This window comes from Podarcis filfolensis (assembly GCF_964270895.1).
Source record: "Podarcis filfolensis genome assembly, chromosome: 6".
NCBI lineage: Eukaryota > Metazoa > Chordata > Lepidosauria > Squamata > Lacertidae > Podarcis > Podarcis filfolensis.
In genome coordinates this window covers 60,941,863-60,963,025 of record NC_139609.1, presented here as the reverse complement: position 1 = coordinate 60,963,025, position 21,163 = coordinate 60,941,863, and the positions used below count along the sequence as shown (strand labels likewise).

Here is a 21,163-nt window from a genome sequence, read left to right as displayed (position 1 = left end):
CCAAGCATCAATGGTTTGTAAAGGAAGCTTGTTAATTTGAGAAAGTTAAAATTAAGAACTACCTTCAAAAAAAGTTTATAATTGATTTTAATTTTGATTCTGGTTTTATTTTCACTGGAGAGTATATTTATGTATCCTTTATTATTGTGTATTTTATCGTATTTGCTACAAGCAATAAATATTTATTGTATTGAAAGCAGAATAAGCACAAAGCATCAGGAATGTGTAATGAAAAGGACGTCTGGAGGGGCCATTAGCTCAGCTAGTCACATGCATGCAATCTATATTCTAGACTCAAATATGCCTGGAGTCATCTGATAGTAGCAAAGTCGGCTTATCTCACATTCAAACTCTCTTGCCAAGTACAGAACTTCTTCATGATTGGGTAGCTTAGCAGAAGAGAAGCATGCCAAACAGATGGCAAATGAAAGCAAATGCAACTAGAACAAAAATGTGTTTAAAAAGGACATGCATGATCAAAGCAGCCATTGATTTAATAGGTTGTTGCAGCTTTTATCTTTTGCAGGTTTGTGCACGTGTATTTGTTACTACTGAATATTCATAGTGACATTTCCATAGTGTCATGGTGGATGAGGTGGCAGACAGCTTATTCTGTACCTGAATATATATATGAATATGAAATTATTATTTACTGGTATGATTCACTTTATATGCTATATTTTTTCTTTACCTATACCATAGCAATTAATAAAAAAATAAAAAATTGTCCAGTAGCACCTTAGAGACCAACTAAGTTTGTTCTTGGTATAAGCTTTCGTATGCATGCACACTTCTTCAGATACCAATTTCGTGCATACAGAGCCCAGAAGACAGATAGAAAACAATAATGATATTGATCTATTACAAGATCATCAACCTCATATCCTTGGTTGGGCTGTTAGGTGAACTCAGGGTGTGTTCACATTGCTGCCTTAGAACACAGTCTGTCCCCCGCTTCCCAGTGTGTTTCCCAGCTCTTTCCCCTCTAGCTGTTCAGATCAGCACAGCTTCATCGGTGTCAGATTCATTTCTCTGTGTGTATACACAAGAGAACATTGACAAGGCCCCATGTAGAGCACATTATGGTAATCCAAACAGGATGTAACTAAGGTGTGTCAAATCAACACCTCAAGGAACAGGCACGGCTGGCACACTAGCTTTAACTGTGCAAATACACTTCTGGCCACTGAAGAACATGAGCACCCATCAGGACTGGGTGCAAGAGAACACCCAAATTGTGGTCCTGTGTATTCAGGGAGAGTGTTACATTCCATCCAGCACCGGCTGAATCCCTATTCCCTGTTCTGCCTCGCAACTGACCAAGAGCACATCTGTCTTGTCTGGATTAAGTTTCCATTTCTTCACCCTCATGCAGTCTGTTACATGTGACAGACACCAGTTTAGAACTGAGGCAACGTCTTTAGATTTAGGTAGAAAGGATTTAAAGCTGGGTGTCATCAGCATACTTGTAACAATGAACCCTGAAACTCTAGACAAGCCCTCCTAGTGGTTTCCTGTAAATGATAAATCGCATGGGAGAGAGAACAGAATCCTGAGGAACCCTGCAGGCCAAACATGAGTTCTCCACCACCACTTTCTGGGTTTGTCACTCCAGGAAGGAACAGAGTCAGTGAAAAACAGTGTCTCCTTGTCCCATCTCAGTGAGGCAGCCCAGAAGGATACCATGGTTGATGGTATCAAAAGCTGCCAAGAGGTCCAGCAGAACCAATAGAGCCACACTACCCCTGTCCGGTTCCTGACATAAGGAATTCATCAAAGCTACCAAAGCCATCTTTTTCCCATAACTAGGTCTGTAACCAGATTGAAATGGATCTAAATACTCCATCCGCTCTAGAAATTCCTGGAGCTGAGATGCTATTATACCCTGGGATATTAGAAACTGGCCAATAATTATTCAATACGGTGGGATTCAAGGAGGGCCTTTTCAATAGAGGTCTTTTAACTGTTTCCTTAGGCTTGCAGGATCCTTGCCTTGTTGTAAGGTGGCACTGACCACTCTCTTCACACATCCAGGCAGTTCCCCACTGGCTTTTTTGATGAGGCAGGAAGAGCAAGGATCTAGTACACCTGTGGTAGCTCTCACGTTTCCAAGGATCCTGCCCACATTCTCGGGCTGTACAAATTGAAAAGTATTCATTAACACTGGACAAGCAGAGGCCAAAGTTCCATCCACCTGACACATATCAACTACAATGTCCAAGTCAGAATGGATCTGAGTGATTTTGTCAGTGAAGTGCTGGGCAGGCTGTTGAGTACTCTAAATTTTCCCATGGGTCAGAGTGTAAAAGATATCTGACCACTCAAAACAGCTCCACTGGATGGCTCCTTGCTGATGCAATGCAGGCAGAGAAAAACAGATTTTTGCTGTGCTCACTGCTACAGAATAGTTCTTCAAATAGGCTCTAGCCTGTGTTTGGTTGGACTCATTCTGTGTTTTCTGCCAACATCACTAGTTGCTGTCTCATGTGTTTCATCATCACGTGTTTCTAGAGAGCCAGGGGGCGGGTTTTGCTCCACTCAGTAAGATACTCATGAGCGATCGTGTCCACCACCTTGGTTATTTCTCTGTTCCAGAAGTCCACCAGTGCTTCAACAGAATCACCTTCCAAGGCAACAGGAAACTCCCCAAGAGCCATCAGCCACCTGGGGTGGACCATCTTAGTAGGTGCCCCACCTCTGCAGAAGTTTCAGTAATTCTAAACTCTATCAAGAAGTGGTCTGACCATTAAAATGGAACAATAGAAAGTTTATCCACTCTAAGATCACCGTCATCCAATCCAGCACAGAAAACCTAGCCCAGAATGCGCCCAGCTACATGAGTAGGACCAGAAACAGGGAACAGACTCAGGCTTCTGACAGGGGAGCTTCAAAGTCCCCGAGAACAAGCACCAACCCCAAGACCACCATGGCTAGCTGAGGAAGAGAAACTGTAAAAACCTATTTTAGTTACTGTAATGCCACATTTGGCTTCCAAATATATTTCAATAAAAGCATCCCATGAGGCTTTGTATAAGATAGAATAGTGCACAGAATGCTTGGCCAGGTGCTGTAAAGGAGAACTTTGAAACTGCTACGTGGTGATAGCTGTATCAACCCAAACTACACTGCACAATCAGTTTGGGAGTAGAAAAGCTAGTGATAATACTTAGTGTCTTTTATTCAACATTTCAATTTATTTGCACACATTCTAAAATAAACAACTTTTCTTTCCTATAAATATTTAATCAATTTGAATAAATAAAGACGAACAATTTAGATTCTAAAAGCACTGTAAAAAAAAATACCTTCATGAATGTAACAAGTTTAATTCAGTACATTTGAAGCACTGCAGTTTTCACTCTAATTGATTTTAATGGGAGAGTTATTTTAACTTTTTCCTACGGAAATTAAGGTGTCTCAAAAGTGTTCCTTGCTTTTTCGGCTAAGCATACAGAACTTTTGTTTGCCTATGATGATTTTTTTTAAAGAATATTTTCTATTAGGCACATATTACTGTTGTTTATACTTTTGAAAATCCTGTAAGGAAATAAAGGCAGCTTTTAAAATTCTGCATGAGAAAGGCTTGAGGAAGTCAAAAGGTTTGTAATTTTTAATAGCTACACTTGCCCCCTCCATTTCATGAGATGAACAAGATTCTAGAAAACAAATGGCAACATTTCACATTTCCTACACAGAACCCATTACATCTTTACAAGGTTTGAAGAAATAGTAAAACACCTTGCCAGTGTAGATACACAGTCAGTTCTGCTTGGCTCTGTATTTGATTAAGGCACTTAAAGAGACATTCTTCAAGAGAAGCTGAAACCCAGTTCTACGCAAAGGTAAGAACAAATGATGAGAGTTTTGTTGGGGCCCAGTACTGCTTCATGCTTCAAATAGCTGAATAACCTGGATGGCCAGTTCTTAATGAAAATTGCTTTGACTTTTCACATAGTCCTTCCCTCAATTCTCATTTCCAGTTATAAAAATTAGAACTGTTAGAATTAATGATCAACTGGAAGGGTGCTGGATTACAGGTTTACTGAAGAAACCTTGTTCAACTGAGAACCTTTGGCTTTCAATCCAGATTTTGATACCAACTTGTCAAATTGAGCAGGACTAGAAGGAGCTTCGGGTACTCTGTGAAAAATAAAATAAAATATTTAAAATTAATACCTATGTTCCAAACATTACACCATTTTGTTTTGTTTTCCTGACAGGAAGGAAAAAAGCAACACACAAATACATCTGCATTCCACTTCATGTTATTCAAATTTTAAAAGTAATGTAAGTAACTTTCACACTGAAGCAGTAGCCATGCTGTTGCTTCTTGGGCAGGAAAATCAATTTCAGAAGTTGCAGAAGCAGAAGTACTGCACAGATTGTTAGCAACTGCAGGATATTAGAAGTAAAGCAGATAAAGTGAATTAGGATTACATAAGCACAATAGATATAAGGGTAGGAGACACATAGCCTAAATATAGAAAAAATAGTGATTCCTAATAGATTCCTCTTAGAGAGCTTGCCCTTCTCTCCACTGGGGTTGTTATTGCCTCTGAATCAAACAAAACTCTTGCCTTTGACAAAACAATTAGCATGCTTTGGTATCAAATCTAAATTCCAGGAAGACTTAAAAGACATGTAACCTACCTGGGACAGAAATTATTGCACTGGATATTCATAATGAGTAAATAATTACTGAATTAATCCATGGAAACAGCTTAATTAGTGCTCACAAACTATGGGAAAATATATGCATGGTATCAAAACAGTAAAATCATGCATACAAAGCTACAACAAAAATGGACAGCCCTGGATAAAAAAATAGAAAGAAAAGCCATGCAAGAGAAATGTGCAGAATAAGTTACTGTTGCAAATTGTTGGTTTAGATTGCAGCACTGGCCTAGATTATTCTAGGGGGAAAAACAAAACATCACTGCCTTTAGAAAGAACTGTTCGACAAATCCATTTTCTTACTGTGTCTGAAAGCAAAAACCACAGACTGCGATACACATTTGTAAAAGAGAGAATAATGTTTTATAACTTTATTTAATAGTAGATTTCAAGATTTTCAGGGCCAGCATAGTCATTGTGAAGTCAGCATTGGGATAGACAGCTGATGTAAACTGAGAAATACCATTTCTGCCACATCAGAACACCAATGCTGGAAATGGGATAAAATACTGACTAGCCGTTCTAGAATAATTACTGTGCTTTAGTTAGCTTTTATCTGTGCTAGATTAGTGCAACTGTTCAACAAAAAATGTGCAAGCCCTTTCTGAACACTAAGCACATGTATGCTTAGTGTGAGCAAAGTAGAAGTCAAGAAGCATACGGAAGCTCACTCAGCAACCAAGAAGGCTACAGAGAACCAGGGACAGCTTCTCTTGGGCTGACTCACTCAGTTTTCTTGTAAGATCTGTATTTCCAAAGTCCAGCAACTAGAGCAAGCACAACTACAAGAGCCACGAGACATCCTTGAAGGGAAAAAAGAGAAAGATATACCGTAGTACCAATTAATAAGACAAAGTAGTTGTTTTTCTGTTGAGGAAAAGCAATAGTATCAATAGAAGTCACAAGACAAGTTGTTACCTTGCAATACTCAATGGACATTAAAGCCACTCAGGTGTTACTGGGCAAAGTCTCTAGACAAATATCTTGAGCAGCGAGTCCACTATACATCTGAAGTTACCCCCTTTTGGGGCAGATGTGCAGTTGTCCTCAGAGATTGATTGCAGCTACGAGTCATTCTGCCCCTAACAGATGTCAACTCTGCAGACTGAGTGGCCCTAATGACAATCAAAGAGCAACTCTCCAACCCAAGCAGTGTGTATAGCTGAAGCAGAGTCACCAGGCTGCCCCCAAGATTGAGGGGGCCCAGCATGTGTGTGATGTCACATGTATCGCCTGTCATGCATGTGCAGCGGAGGAGACCAAGCACTCTGAAGGAGCTGGCCATTAGCCCTGTGATGTGTCTCACATACACAGCCACCTCAACACTAGGCCCCCTAGAGTTGGCATGCCTGAGCTCAAGACACCCTTACTCCTGAGGATTTTTGAAAAGCCCCAGTCACACCCAGGTGCAAGAACATTAAAAGTCACAGCATGGGGGAAGTCTGGGCTGAATTTAGAGACAGCTATGTACATTACAGGAGCAAAGATAGGGGAGGAAGCAGAGCTGGCCTCACCAAATAAACAAACAGACAAAGTATATCCATCTGTACCCTAAGAATATTTGATAAAGAATCATTTTTCCCCTCCAAGTAGGAGTCTTTAACATTTAAACCACAAATTTGAGAAAAAAGTTAGTGAAATGCACAAGGCATTAAAATACAATAGCAGCAATTGTACACTGAAGTAACTTGCTCTGTAATTACTTACCAATAACAATTGCTGTGATGTTTTTAGATTCTAGAATAGAAGAAAATTAAAAGTGTGAGCTAAAATTTGAAGCAATTTAATTCTGACAGATTGTGGCTCTCTCTCTCTGCTGTATGTATTAATATTTTATTGAAGGAATTCCAGTTATAAAGAAATAAAGTAATACAGACAAAAAAAGGAAAGGTGAGATAAGAAAAAAAAAGAATAAATATGTGTCAAAAGAATCAATATACAAAGTTGCAATGTAATGTACTCCCATGCATACTTATATAAATAAAATATGTTATAATCCTAATAAATATGTGGATATTAATGCTACATTCTGTATAAACTCAATTCAAATGTTGTCATTTTTTTCCAAACAAAGTCTATGTCTATAAGCAGTCCAGTCATAAGTCACGAGTGTTGTCATATTGTCAATCCATTGATTGGAAGGAATCTTATCTTTATTCTTCCAGTCTCTCGGCCACTATTCGGGCAAATAGAATCCATTTTCATTGTCTGGTTGTTAATTTCCATATAGGTATATAGTTCAAAAGAATAGGTATATAGTTCAAAAGAATATTCTTTGCTAAAAGCTTTAGCTTTTTCTGCATAGTCATAGTTATACAGTCCAGCACTTCCTCCCAAAGCATAGTGTGTATACAACACTGTACAAACTTATGTTTCAAATAGGCATTGTCCTTGCCGTATCTCCAGCATAGAGCTTTACCTGTGTCATCTCCAGGAGGCGTCTCTGGATTGTGTGTCGGTCCTATACAAAAGAGGGGGTTGTTATTATTATATTTATTTATATCCCACCTTTTTTCCAGACAGGGAATCAAAACAGTTTACAGATAAAATGGAAACAGCTTTAAAAAATAATGTAAAAACAATTAAACACCAATGTTGTGTGTGTGACCTATTAAAAATACAGATAATTACAATAAAAAGCCTCACCAGTTCATAAAAGTAGTATAGGAAATTTTAAATTAAAGCAAAGAAAACTGTAAAGCTTATAAATTTGCTGTCACTACAACTTTTCAGCTGTACCTGTATTGTCTCCAGGAGGCACTGTCTCTGGATCTGCTCCTATAAAAAAGGGGGTTGTTATTTTTATATTTATTTATATCATGCCTTTTCCTAGACAGGGAGTAAAGGCAGCTTACAGATAAAATGGAAATGACTAAAAAAGTCATGTAAAAACAATTAAACACTGGAGGGGGGGTGAGAGAGAGAGAGAGAGACCGACTTATTGAAATACAGATAATTACAATAAAAAACATCACAGCACCAGCCCAACCAGTTCTGCTTTGGAATTTATGAAAAGCAGTTTAGAAAATTTTAAAATAAAGCAAAGCAAACTGGAAAGCTTTGCCTGGATTTTCTATACAATAAAAGAGATGTCTTTGTACAAAGAAAAACATTCCATAAGTTATACAATTTGCAGAAAGCCAGACAGAGCTAAAGGACTCTCTAGCATCTAAAAAGCCCCACAAAGAACTAAAGTGGAAAGGGAAAAACCCTCAGAGCAGTTACTCCTCAAAATTTCTGAGTGATTTTTCCATGGGAAAATTCAGCATTAAAAAAGTATTTCAGACACTAGTGGATTTGGGAGTTGACCAAACTGACCAAGCAGTCAGAAGGTATCTGAGATACCCAAGAAGCATTAGATAATAGGATAATATTTAAGATACAGTGGTGAGAAAGGATGGTGTAGTTCTCTTGCTCTTTTCTTCCTTTTTAGTTTCTTTTATGTTATTTCTTGTAGATTAGTTTCTCTCAATAAAACTTTGTACCAAAACAAAAACAAAAAAATAAGGAGCATATGTACTATTGATAAAATTTACATCTATTGACACAACAGAACAAATGCTTCCACTTCTCCCTTCCATTTTACCACAAGACAGGTTCTCACAATTTCTGTACATTAGCTTTCCCACTGACATTTTCTCATTTCAGTTTCCCCTGCTATCCTTTTTTATTAAGAGTTTTCAACATAAAATACAATAAAAGCTGAACTAATCTAAAGAAGATAAATAAGAGAGAAGCAAGAATAACCAAAATAAGAAGATAATGAATCATAAAGAAAAGTAGCAGAAGAAAAGAAATACCAGGTCCTCTATCACAATTATACCTTAACCTTTATTCCACACACAGAAGTGAACCCTCTCCCAGCTCTCACGTGGGTGGGACTTTCTTCCTCTTCCCGCAGCCTCCCACCCTGGGAGATTCTCTCCTCTGCCCCTTAAGCAGGGCCCTTCATCTTCCATCCATCACCTTCCTGTGTGTATCTTCATCAATCCAAGATAGGAAACTTCAAAAAGCATATAGATAGATAGATAAACTTAGCAGAGAGAAAACAAGAATTAAAGATAATAGAAAAGCGAGCTAAGAAGAGAAATAAAGAAAAAGATAGTCTTCCAATTCCTTTCATTTGATTACGATTCCTTTCTCACACAGACAGAATTCAGTTTTGTTTTCGCAGCAAACACAACATGTACAAGATGGAGATTTACAGGCAGTATAAACTGAAGGTTCAGTGTTTATCTTATCAGTTGTATTCTTTCGAAGTCAAGTAATTCCTTTAAGCTAGCTAGCTTGCATTTATTTATTTATTTATTTTCTAGCCTGTTAACCAGTGCTTTTTGGGTCCCCAGCAACCCGCCAGCTCTCTGGGTGCTAATTAGCTGGCAGATCATGCTATCTTTGAACTTTAACCACCTAGTTTGCCTTAACCTAAATGCAAACTCGGATGGTTGAGTGCCTATTGAACTGCAGCCAGAATATCGACTGTGAAACAAGTGGATATTTGCATGCTTGGTAAAAGAAAACCTAAAGAGGCAACCCTCTCAAAACATAGACTAATGAAGAAAGAGCAGGCCAAACAGCGGTTGAACATAGTGACAGCTGGAAAAGAAAAACAGAACATGGGACGGGACAAGGGAAATGGAATGCACTGACTGGGGGAAATAGCTTGCTAAATTCTGAATAGGCACAGTTCAGAAGGAAGGCCACACACCACAACGTTCTGTTGCAGGTTCTTCTTATGGCGTGTAATTCCAGTATCTCAAAACTACTGCACTACCATGTACCCAAGTCTCCTCACGATATTCTTCTAATAAAATTAATCCTCTCTCTGTTGACTTATCTCTGTAAATATTGACAAGAGTCCATTTCCTCCACTCTGGTTCTATCCATAAACTCAATTCTTGCTCACTCCCCACTTCTTAAAATGCATCCACCAATAACAGTGAAAAGCAAATGTTTACCATTTCCAGGGCCTGGGTTGTCATCTCCTCCAGCTCCTCCTCCAGGCGTTCCCACTGTGGAGGATAAAAATGGATTTTTTAAAAAAAAATAAACTATTTTGGAGGATAAATATTTCTAAAGATAGTTTTCTATTTAAGTAACATTATAGTCCAAAGGCTATTCATAAGGAAATAAGGATTTGTTTTTAATTATGTAGCATGAGGCTTTATATGCAATGTTTAAATTTTTTGGTAAATGAATCCCATCAATCCATTCATTTAAATCAAATCCACCCTGCTTTTTATTAACTCATCTGTGCTAGAAGTTGTTTTTTGGGGACCTCCATCTGGATGGATGGTGGCAACATTGGTGGTAGAAAACAGAGGGGGCAAAGAAATAAGTATGTTCTGCAACACAAGTGCAACACAATAGCTCTGACATTTATTTATTGAATTTATACCCTATGCTTCCTTCCAAGGAACCCAATTAGGTCTAGTAAGATACTTACCCTTAAAGCATTTTGGAAAAAGAGGAATCCATGCATGGTCAGGCCCGCATGTACAAGTGCTACTCCCCACCATAACATATCCTGGATTACATTCAAAATCTGCACGATCTCCATATGTGTAAAAACGCTGAGGCTTTGTTGTCACTCTTCCATTTTCTATTTCAGGATCACGGCAACGGACCACTGAAAAGAGAAGAGCAATATTTAGAAATCTACCTGTTAATTAAACCATGGCTGATTAAACTCTGCACAAGGACTTAACTATGGTTTATCTACTGCAAATAAACTACAGTCTGATGTTATTAGCATATAAACTTCAGTTTGTTGCAATTGTAGATTGGCATTAGAAGTGCGGCCAGCACCTTTTTATTTAACTGTGGCTTGTTTGTCCATCCCACCTCAGACACTCACCAAGTTGCAAAGGCAAGAAAGAAAAAACTAAGCAAACTTCAGAAAAACAAGCAAAGGTTTGCTTATTTGTCTGTGGGGAGCCATGTCATCAGCTGGTGTTGGTCTACTGTGCTTCATTAAGTCCAGGGTCAACGTAGCCATCTACCAGGAGATTTTGGAGCACTTCATGCTTCCTTCCACAGACGAGCTTTATGGGGATGCTGATTTCATTTTCCAGCAGGACTTTGTCACCTGCCCACACTGCCAAAAGTACCAAAACCTGGTTCAGTGCCCATGGGATAACTGTGCTTGATTGGCTAGCAAACCCGCCTGACCTGAACCCCATAGAGAATCTATGGGGCATTGCCAAGAGACAGATGAGAGACATGAGACCGAGCAATGCAGAAGAGCTGAAGGCTGCTATTGAAGTTTCCTGGTCATCCATAACACCTCAGCAGTGCCACAGGCTGATAGCATCCATCTGAGGCAGTAATTGATGCAAAAGGGGCCCAAACCAAGTACTGAGTACATGTGCACGGTTCTACTTCTCAGAGGTCCAATATTGCTCTATTTGCAAGTCCTTGTTTTGCTGATTTCATTTAATATTCTAATTTTCTGAGATTGTTAATTTGGGGTTTTCATCAGCTGTACACCATAAACATCACAATTATAACAAATAAACGCTTGACATTTCTCGCTTTGCATGTCATGAATCTGTCTCATATATTAGTTTCACCTTTTAAGTTGAATTACTGAAATAAATGAACTTTTCCACAATATTCTAATTTTCCGAGTTTCACCTGTATTTATTCTACAAGTCTGTAAACCACTTCAGAGATAGGAACTATCAAAGTGATGTACAAGGAGATAAAATCAGATAAGATACAAAAGACTAACCTCTAGAAACATTAACATCATTCCAGCAAGTATAAAATTAAAATAGGCTGAGTCGCACTTCAGGGAAAGCTTTCTGGAAATTGTTAAGAACTATTTAAAGCCCTATACAATTTTTGGATCAGGTTTCCCAATGCCTCAGATTTTGATGTTAAATGGTGTAGATCTACTTAGTACATTCAGAACCTGCCTTCCTAGATCTGCTTAGTTACTGAAAGATGACTGCATCATCTGCCCTCAGTCCGTCTGCTGAAGTTATTTCACTATTCGTGACCCACTGAATATTTTTCTTAAACAACCACCACATCTATGCAGGCTATTCCTAATAAGGCTGATATATGGCATATAGTATTATGCCAGTATACTATGGGTAAAGTTAGGTCATTATATACTGATTACTTCATCTGAATGCAAGATTTGTTTAGTATAGATACTGCACAAAGAGCCCTTGGAATGTAGAAAGCCAAACCAAGTCCAAATGAAATTAATCAAATAAATTGCTCAGAACTAAATCTAATTTCCTTTGTTCTCAGTGGGACACAATAGTGGTTATTTTGGTTGGATTAGAGGCCAGGGATGTCCAACCAGTAGATCGTGATTTACTGGTAGATCGCCAGCTGATCCTGGTAGATCATGGGATCCTTATGTACAAAAAGTTATGGGGGAAAGCTACAAAAAACTATGTGCAATCCTCCCCAAAAAAGCTCAGCAACTCTGGGCACTTCCAACAATTCTGGGCAATCCACCCACCCCACGCACGCTCCTCCTCCCTCCAATGACAATGAGTAGATCACTGCCAGTTTTTTTATACTGGGAGTAGATCACAGTCTCTTGGGAGTTGGATATGCCTGGATAAACTCTCAAACTGACTCAGATTAAAACAAGCAACTCATTGAGGGGGCAATACTATTGCATCTCCTACACTGAATCATTTGCAATCCCACTGAATACCTCACAGGTTGAACAGCAGGAATACAGTGCTTAGCAGACTGCAAAGTTAGCTCCTTCTAACAAGAATTCCATTCACCAGCCATTGCACACAAATTGCATTAACATAGTACATCAAAGATACTAAACATAATCTCCATCACCTTTACATTTAGGCGGAGATGGGTGCCACTCTCCACGAGTACCATCTGCAGAAGTTGAACATGTACTAATTGGGCTTCCAATAAGGGAGAAGCCTTGTCTACAAGTGTATGTCACTGATGAGCCATAATGAAACTCTTCAAAAGGTCGACCACTGTGTGAGCCAAAGGGAATGTTTTCAGGGGGGTAACATCGGATTTCTGGGAATCAAAAGAAACATTAACAGTTCAGCAGGACTACAATTGCAAAAGCATCTCTGTTAGGAGTGTATTTGGACTAAAGTTATTTTCACTTAAATGATGTTCCACTTTATGAAGTAATCTTTTGATAATTCAAGGCCTGATCATCCATTTTAACTGTCACCCAAACACTGAACCAAAGTGGACTGCTGTGAAGGTATTGCAACCTCCTCAAAAGCAAACTGGATCTTCTGTGAAACAAGCTGGACTTGAAACTTCACAGAGGGAGCTGTCAAAGCCCCAGTGCCACCTTCAGAGCAAGGAATGCTCGGCGGGGGTGGGGGTGGGTTTGAGTATATTGAGCATGATCAGAAAGCATCCTGAACTCTGAATATTGGTTGAGGACACTTACACTTCTGCAATAAATAGAGTCACATAATAGTACATTGAGTTTATATTAAATTAAATTCAAATTAACAATTCATCTTACGATGGCAAAATGGAGGTCCCGTATGCCACTCCAATTTGTCGCCTACAAGCACACATCGAAGAGTCTTTTCGCCTATCAATCTGTACCTAAAGGGAAAGAGAAATCTTTTATTTTAGTGCATTGGGCATTAAAAAGTATGTGAATAGAGCATATTTTTAAATACAGTATACTTGGTTTATTTAGATTATTTATATCCCATCCTACAGAGTCACCACTCTGCTAGCTGACAGAAACGGAAAAAAATAAAACCAACCACCACCAGTTCAAAAGCAGTTAGAAACAACACAGCAGCAAGAATATAATAAAAGTAGGATTGAAGCCAGTTCAAACAACACTGAATGACACCTGGTAAAGCGGTCTTCACTTGCTGCTAAAAGAATGTGAAAATGAGACCAGGGGAAACTTCCTGGGGAGAGGATTCTATAGGTGGGGCAGTGCAACTGAAAAAGCCCTTTCTCTGGGTGCTGTCAGTCTAGGTTGAGACAAGCTACCTATTTAATTTAATTCCAGATACAGTGGTACCTCAGGTTACAAACTTAATTCATTCCGGAGGTCCGTTCTGAACCTGAAACCATTCTTAACCTGAGGCACACTTTTGCTAATGGGGCCTCCCGCTGCCGCCGGCGCACAATTTTTGTTCTCATCCTGAGGCAAAGTTTATAACCCGAGGTACTACTTCTGGGTTAGTGGAGTTTGTAACCCGAAGAGTTGTAACCCGGGGTACCACTGTACAGGAATTATCTCTTTGTTAAAGAGTGCCCATAAAAAGTCACACCAACATAAAAACGCCAGTAGCTTGGACATAGTGCCTTTTTAAGCAGCAACCTAAGCTTTCAAATTTCATCATAGTGGACTTCCTCAATTCAAGGTGAAGTACTTGAAATACAATTCAGGTATCTAATCCAGGACTGACATTCAGCTATGATGGGGTGTGTGACCTCAAAAACAAAGGGGAGCAGTAAAGGCAGGAATTCATGATCTTCCCAACAGATCTTATTTCATTAAAAATGTCATAACACCCCACTTGAGTTTATAATGATTTAGAAAATTGTTTTGCCAAAGCGATTGTAGATAAAATCCATGATTACCACACCATATCATAGGGGGCAGAGCTGTGGTTGAGAAAGTATGGAACACATGAACTCTGCAAAATATTATTATGTTTATTTTGCTGGAGAGAAGGGGAAGTTAGGGGGGCATCTGAAAACCTTCAAGTGTGGTCTAATATCATTATTCTGTCATATTTATTTTATTTTTAGAGAAATGCACAGAGAACCGTGGACTTGCTTGAAGCAGCAGCGCACTTAATTAAGGGCTGCAAGGAGTAAAAGGAGCCAGGGAAAGAACTGGGGATTTCATCAGTGAGTGGAAACACATCCAGATGCCAGCATTGAAAGACAGTTCTACACACTGAGAAATAACCAAATGAAAGACCTGAATACACATTTCTCAGAAGCCAGAGCTTGCCACTTTTCAGTTACTAAACCAACCAGAAATGGTAGACCTGTTCTCTGGTGCTGCTAAGTTGTTTATTAATTTATTTGGTGTATTTACTCCCCACCTCACCCTTTCCCTGGACACCCATAATTATAATTATAACACAGACTAAACAAGAATGTCAAAAATCTAGCCTAATATTTTAACAATTAATATGTATCTGTCACGAGCCCCTCCCAGGAGTTCTAAACAAAGCCAAGTAGGTACAAAAGGCAACCTACAACTCACCCCTCATTACAGCCTAGAGTTATTTCATCACCTAGCCGCATATCGCTTGATTTTACTATTCTGCCATTCTCTAAATTTATAGTAGGACATCGACTTCCTAACAGGAAAATCAAAACAAGCATTAGCACATGTAGCCTTGATTTCTTTAAAAAGAAAATAAAAAGGGTACACTACAAACACCAAGGCCACTTCCAGGTGACCTGTTTGTTTGGGGAGAGGTTATACGGCATTGTGTCCAAAAAAATTATCTTAGTATCTCCAGTGCAATTCCCCATCACATTCTTTACTGCAAAATGTCCAGATTTTTTTATTTTTAAAAAATCAGATTTGATGCACAAGAGAACCACTTCAACTGTGCTGCCTGAATTTGTTGGTATTTAATTGACTCCCTCCTGCAATATAGACACAGTCTGAAAGTGTTCTTGGAAATACTATATTCACTAAAGGATAATTCAATATCCAGTTTTACTGGTGGTTCACAATAATGTCATTTTTAGGGATGGATGCAGAAGTTAGTGTTCTTTCTTTTCTCCTTCATGAGTTGAAAGCAGTTGAGAGACCATTTCTTGCTTCATGTACACTTATCTCTTTGTTACCTCTGGCATTTAGATGTCCAAAGTTTTTGGACTGCTACTGCTGACACTATCCAGTATCAAAAAGACAACAGCTGAGATAATGAAAAACTCTATTTTGTTTACTACAATGTTGTAATATTTCCTCCAAACATGCTATTGCTCTCTTCTTGTTTCTTAAAAGCACCGTGTGTCTACAGACCCAAGGGAATTCACCACTTGAGTCCATCATTAGGAGGAGTGATGTTCAGAATATTACATCTCCTCAATTTAAGTCTCCAATGTTCTATAAAAGAAAAGCCTCCTTTATTATTATTAGTCTCTGGGTCTCTTCCAGTCCTCAAACAAGATATCTGATCTAAGATGGAAGTTCAACAGTTTTAGATATTCAGCTAATTAAGTGAAACTTACCTTGACAAAACCTAGGATTTTCTATTGACCATTTTGAAGTGTCAAGACATGTAAGAAAAAGAGTGTCTCCAGGAATAGACTCATAACCTGCAATGCAACGGTAGGGCAAAACAGTCCCAGCAGGATAACTGTCTTTCGGATCCCCGCTCCTTAGGGTAGCATTGGCTACATGTGGATGGGTGCAATCACTTGGAAATAAAAATTCAGAGGAAGTTCTGAAGCTATAGGAGAGAAGGCAAGGTTCATTGGAGTGTAGTAGATAATTCGTAAATCTCTATGACATTTTCCTCTACTGGGATCTATAGGACCATGTTCCAATAGACTGTGGGAGTTCATTTGCAGAGCACAGCTGGAACAAGATGGTCAGCAGTAAGACTTATAGAGTAATCATAACTATGTCTCTTCAGATGTAAGCTGAATTTTAAGGGGCTTGTTCACAGATAATTGAGGCTCAGATGGGAGCCTTATCTACCACCTGCTACACACATGGAAAATAAGTGGTTGCCTTTTCATCTAAACAAACTTGTGAGAACCACATGGGTGGCACACCTGCTACCCCCATCTAATGACTAACAGGAGACAGAGGGAGAAAGATACAAACAACACCAGCAACTGAAGGATTGTCTCCTTCCGCATGATGGAGCCATTACTTTGAGAAAGAATCTGTGTGGGAGAAACTATGGTTAAAAGGTCTTATGAAGCGCAATAGAAAGAGGATGCTTAGCCTTGGAAGATGGAAGATTGAAGAGGAGACGTTAAGGCTGTTTTCAAATATCTGAAGTGCTGTCACAGCCGAAGGCGGAGCAGAATAAGAACGAACACGTGGGAAGGGGAAGAGAGCAAACTTCAGGTAAACATAGACAGGCTCCTAGTTCCCTCCTGCCCTGGACGCGGGAATTGCCTTCGCCATCCCCGAGAAAGCCTTGCTTCGCCCTCGGACATGATCCGTCTCTGGAGGGAGGCGGGCCGCTCCCATTTGAGAGAAGAACCGACGGGCATCCCGAAGCCCCCCCCCCTCACCTTGAACTCTGGACAGCGAGGAAAACAGCGGCAGCAGCGCTAACGGAAACCGCCCCCCGCCAGGAAGAGGCGCCATCGCACGAAAGAGAGAGCCCGGAGTCAGAGAAAGAGAAAGCGCCGCCGCAGCTCCCTCCGCAGCTGAAAAGCAAAGCGACGGAGCGGGCCCAGGAAACAACTCGATGGGAAGGGAGAGGCGGCGGCGCGCTTTTCCGGCCAAGGGGCGTGGGCAGCGGCGTCGCCTCCGAGGCTCCGCCGAGAGGAAGGCGGGGGGGGGGGCACACGTGGAACCCCCTCCGCCGTTATCGGTTCCCGATATTAGCTAACGCCCCAAGGCTGCCGCGCGCGTGCTGGTTGGAGGTTGCGGGCAAGAGCGCGCTCGGGATTGGCGGGTGAAAAATGTGGGCGAAACCATAACTGAGGGGGAAAGGCGCCCTGTTGTTTAGGTTAAAAGCCGTGTGGTGGGTCTGCTCTCTGGACCCCTGAGGGGAACAGATAACGGGCTCCGCGCATGGCAGCCCAAGCTGGGGCGTGTCCAGCTGCTCCTGGTGTTGGGACTGGGGGACCTCGAGGGACCCGAATTCATTCCCACAGAAAAAGACCCTTTATTCTGCTCTCAGAACGGTTTAACAACCCATCCCACTTCCTAAGATAATAAATAACCCCTATTTTCATCACCATGACCCTAAACACTGTAAAAGAGAAACTCCCCACCGGTGTAGAAATCATATATCAAACAGATGGAAAGCTCAAAGCAAAGTAGGCTCAAAGCATGTAGTGTGTGCACACTCAGAAGATGACCTCCAAACCATCCTAAATATCTTAACAGAAGCTTATGGAAAGCCTGGCCTATTGCTCAACATCCAAAAAACCAAAGTGCTGTGCCAACAAGCAAGCACAAAACACCCCCTCACACACACAGTGCCACAAATCCAACTTAATGATGTTGGCAAATATCAATAATTTTTCCTACCAAGGCAGTTATCTTTCAACAACGGCCAACAGTGATACCGAAACCCAGCATTGCCTGAGGTCTGTGAGTGCAGCTTTCTCTCGATTAAGGACTCAGCAAGCAAAATGCTTGCTTACAAAACTATTGTACTACTAACTTTACTGCTTGCTTGTGAAACATGGGCCACTTATAAATGACATCTCCACCTCCTTGAAAGATTCCATCCACGGTGTTTCCAGAAAATTTTACATATCACTTGGGAAGACAGGTGAACAAATGTCAGTATACAGGAAGAAGCAAAGATCACCAGTGTCAAAGTAATGATTCTTCCAACATCAGCTTCGTTGGACTGGTCAAGTCATTCAGAGATGCTTGATTATCGTTTTCCAAAGCAACTACTGTTCCCAAATTAAGAATGGCAAGATTACGTCAGTGGACAACAAAAGTAGTTTAAAGACACTCTCAATGCAAATTAGCACTGGGAGGGAAATAAGAGCCCCCGAAGTCTCAGCACCCTTACCAACTACATATCCCATGACTGTTTGACGTATTATTTGTTGGCATCCATCTGCCTTAGTGGTGAAGTCAAACTGTTGGAAGGTTGCAGCGCCTGCCTAGACTGTAGGGTATGATGCAGTAGAGACATGTTTTTTTGTAGCTGGGGCAGATGAAGGTGATAGGATACTGCTTTAAGTGTACAGTACAGATAGGAATTAAGTGAACAACACAACATTGGGCATCTGGTATCAATACCAAATAGGCCAAGAATTACTGCCATTTCAATGCAGCAGGTATGCCAAGGTTTTGCAGTTCTCCTGTACTCTTCATTAGTTTAGCTTAGAATTGGGTAGTGCTGACTGCCACCATCCATCCACCAGCACTATCTCTGCAAACACATACAAGTTCTGCTGTTGTCTACACCCATCTGTCTCGAAAGACAATGGTATGTGTCTCCAGGGGTGTAGTCAAACAGCGGTGTTAGCAGCACCGGTGACCTCCCTGGGGTGCAAGCTTCTACGGCCTAGACAGCAAGACCCCTTTCTCAGCCTCACTGATGTGGCCCAAAGGAAGGCAGGGCACCAATTGGGCTGCAGCTGCTGCTGAAAGGAGCCATCCAACTATCTTAGGGACTGCACTCCAGATTTGTGTAGTTTCAAATGGCCTTTTCTTCCTAAAGACATTCTACAATGCAGGGGAGGTTTAGGATCAGAGACTTCCTTCTCCCAGATGGGCTACCTTCCCTTCTACAGCAGGTGCAGAAACTGCCTTATTGGTCACTGGACCCACTATTGGTCTTGTCCAGTCAATCTGCCAGAGCCTGTCTTTGCATGCAAGACAAATCCCTAACACACTGAGGGTTTGAGACTCATCAGCTACCCTCACCTGGTATAGCCATCCAGCTAAATCCATTTCCTAGATTGTGGATGTTGTCACATGCTGATACCTTCCAGGAGCCACAGGTGAGAGCTAAATGCAGAGTGGGGACCAAAGGTGGACAAATACCTCAGAAGGTTCACAACGTGTGCCCCACCACAGGTATCAACACTCCCATAACACCCCATACACCCCACAAGAGTTCAAGCATGTACAAATTACCCCAATCCTCTACCGCCCTGCCTTGGCCCCTAGAGTAATTACAGTACAGCCTCTCCCTCCCAATATTAATCTTGAAGAGGGTCACGCTCCACGGTCCACTTCCTGGTGTAAGTAATCCACACCAAGGCGATCAAAGCCATCTCTCTCCTATGTCCAGGCCTGTAACCTGCTTGAAATAGATCTGGGTAACTCTTCCAGAAATTCCTGGAGACAAGATGCCACCACACCTGCAATATTAGAAACTGGCCAATAATTATCCAATACAAGGACAGCCTTTTCAATAGAGGTCTTTTAACTGTCTCCCTTAGGCATGTTAGAACTTTGTTGTAAGGCGGCACTGACCATTCCCTTCGCCCACCCAGCAAGTTCGCCCATTGGACTTTTTGATGAGCCAGAAAGAGCAAGGATCTAGTACACATGTGGTGGCTCTCACATTTCCAAGGATTCTGTCCACATCTTTGGGCTGTACAAATTGAACTGTATCCAGTTTCAGCAAGTCTGAACTCCACCAAGTAGTGATCTGACCATGACAATGTAGCTATAGAAAATTCCTCCACTCTAAGATCACCATCATCCAATCCTTCACAGAAAACCAAATCCAGAGTGCGCCCAGATGCATGAGTAGAGCCAGAAATTATTTGGGACAGACTCATGTATCTGACAGGGGGGCCTCAGCATGAATGTTAAAAGTCCACCAGTACAAGCTGGGAGGAGACTAGCACAAACCCCAAGACCTCCTTGGGGCTTTAGCAACAGAATCCCTATTTTGTCCCAGTCACCCATCTTCAGATACACAAATTCAAACCCAACAAACTGGGAGAAAGGGCACCTGGTCAGGGGAGATGCAATCATGATAGACCACTGCAGCTCTGCCTCCTCACCGCACTGATCTTGCCTCCTGCTGTACAGATAATTCCAGTGGCCAAAGCTGAGAGGTTACTCACCTGCCAGTTCATCCAACCAGGTCTCTGTAATACAACCCAGGTCAGTATGCTCATCCCAGATCAAGTCTGGGATGGCTGTTGTTTTGCCATTCATGGACCTGGCATTGATCAGCAGCAATACTTGAGCTATTGGGCCCACTTGAGATACTGAGAACACACACTTCTGTTCAAGGCACCATCTCGTGAGGCTTTGCATAAGATAAAAGAGTACACAGAATGCCTGGCTAGGTGCTCTAATGGAGAAGTTAAGTACCTGCCTACAAACATCTATCTTCACTGCATCATGCTTCTATGCATCATGCATAGCCAGAAAGCGATTGGAAACAGCTATGCGATTGGAAACAGCTGTATCAACCCAAACTGCAGTGTATAATCAGCTGCTTTGATCACTTGGGAGTAGAAAAACTAGTGATAATACTTAGTGGCTTTTATTCAACATTTCAATTTATTTGCACACATTCTAAGATAAACAACATTTCTTCTCTATAATATTTAATCAATTTAAATAAATAAATATGAACAATTTAGATACTAAAAACAGTGTATAACAAACAAAATACCTTCATGAATATAGCAAGCTTTAATTCAAACCATATGAAACACTGCACTTTTCACTCTAACTGATTTTAATGGGAGAGTTATTTTACTTAACTTGTTCCCACTGAAATTAAGGTGTTGAAAAAGTGTTCTTGATTTTTTTGGTTAAGGATGCAGAGCTTTTGTTTGCCTTTGACTCATATATATATCAATCACATATAATTAGGCATATATTACTGTCGTTTAC

General features: G+C 40.7%; 1 protein-coding gene across 1 annotated transcript; it reads right to left on the bottom strand.

The window, feature by feature from the left end:
- Positions 1 to 3,174: 3,174 nt before the first annotated feature.
- On the bottom strand, positions 3,175 to 17,189 carry LOC310764162 (complement component receptor 1-like protein). The gene is made up of 12 exons (XM_083617601.1): positions 16,891 to 17,189; positions 15,871 to 16,091; positions 14,888 to 14,984; positions 13,163 to 13,248; positions 12,496 to 12,693; positions 10,121 to 10,303; positions 9,633 to 9,686; positions 7,414 to 7,452; positions 7,094 to 7,135; positions 6,382 to 6,411; positions 5,402 to 5,477; positions 3,175 to 4,140 (listed from the first exon to the last, which is right to left on the bottom strand). Exons 3-12 carry the CDS (start codon positions 14,926 to 14,928, stop codon positions 4,032 to 4,034), a joined length of 858 nt encoding a protein of 285 aa, XP_083473727.1. The 5' UTR covers positions 14,929 to 14,984; positions 15,871 to 16,091; positions 16,891 to 17,189; the 3' UTR covers positions 3,175 to 4,031.
- Positions 17,190 to 21,163: the final 3,974 nt, after the last annotated feature.

Excerpts from the sequence above, each read along its gene's own strand:
- LOC310764162 (XM_083617601.1), bottom strand. The coding sequence starts at position 14,928 with ATGCGGCTAGGTGATGAAATAACTCTAGGCTGTAATGAGGG. Across the intron at positions 12,694-13,162 it reads GGGACCTCCATTTTGCCATC|AAATCCGATGTTACCCCCCT; the intron begins GTAAGATGAATT and ends TTTGATTCCCAG. Across the intron at positions 5,478-6,381 it reads CATCACAGCAATTGTTATTG|GATGTCTCGTGGCTCTTGTA; the intron begins GTAAGTAATTAC and ends TTTCCCTTCAAG.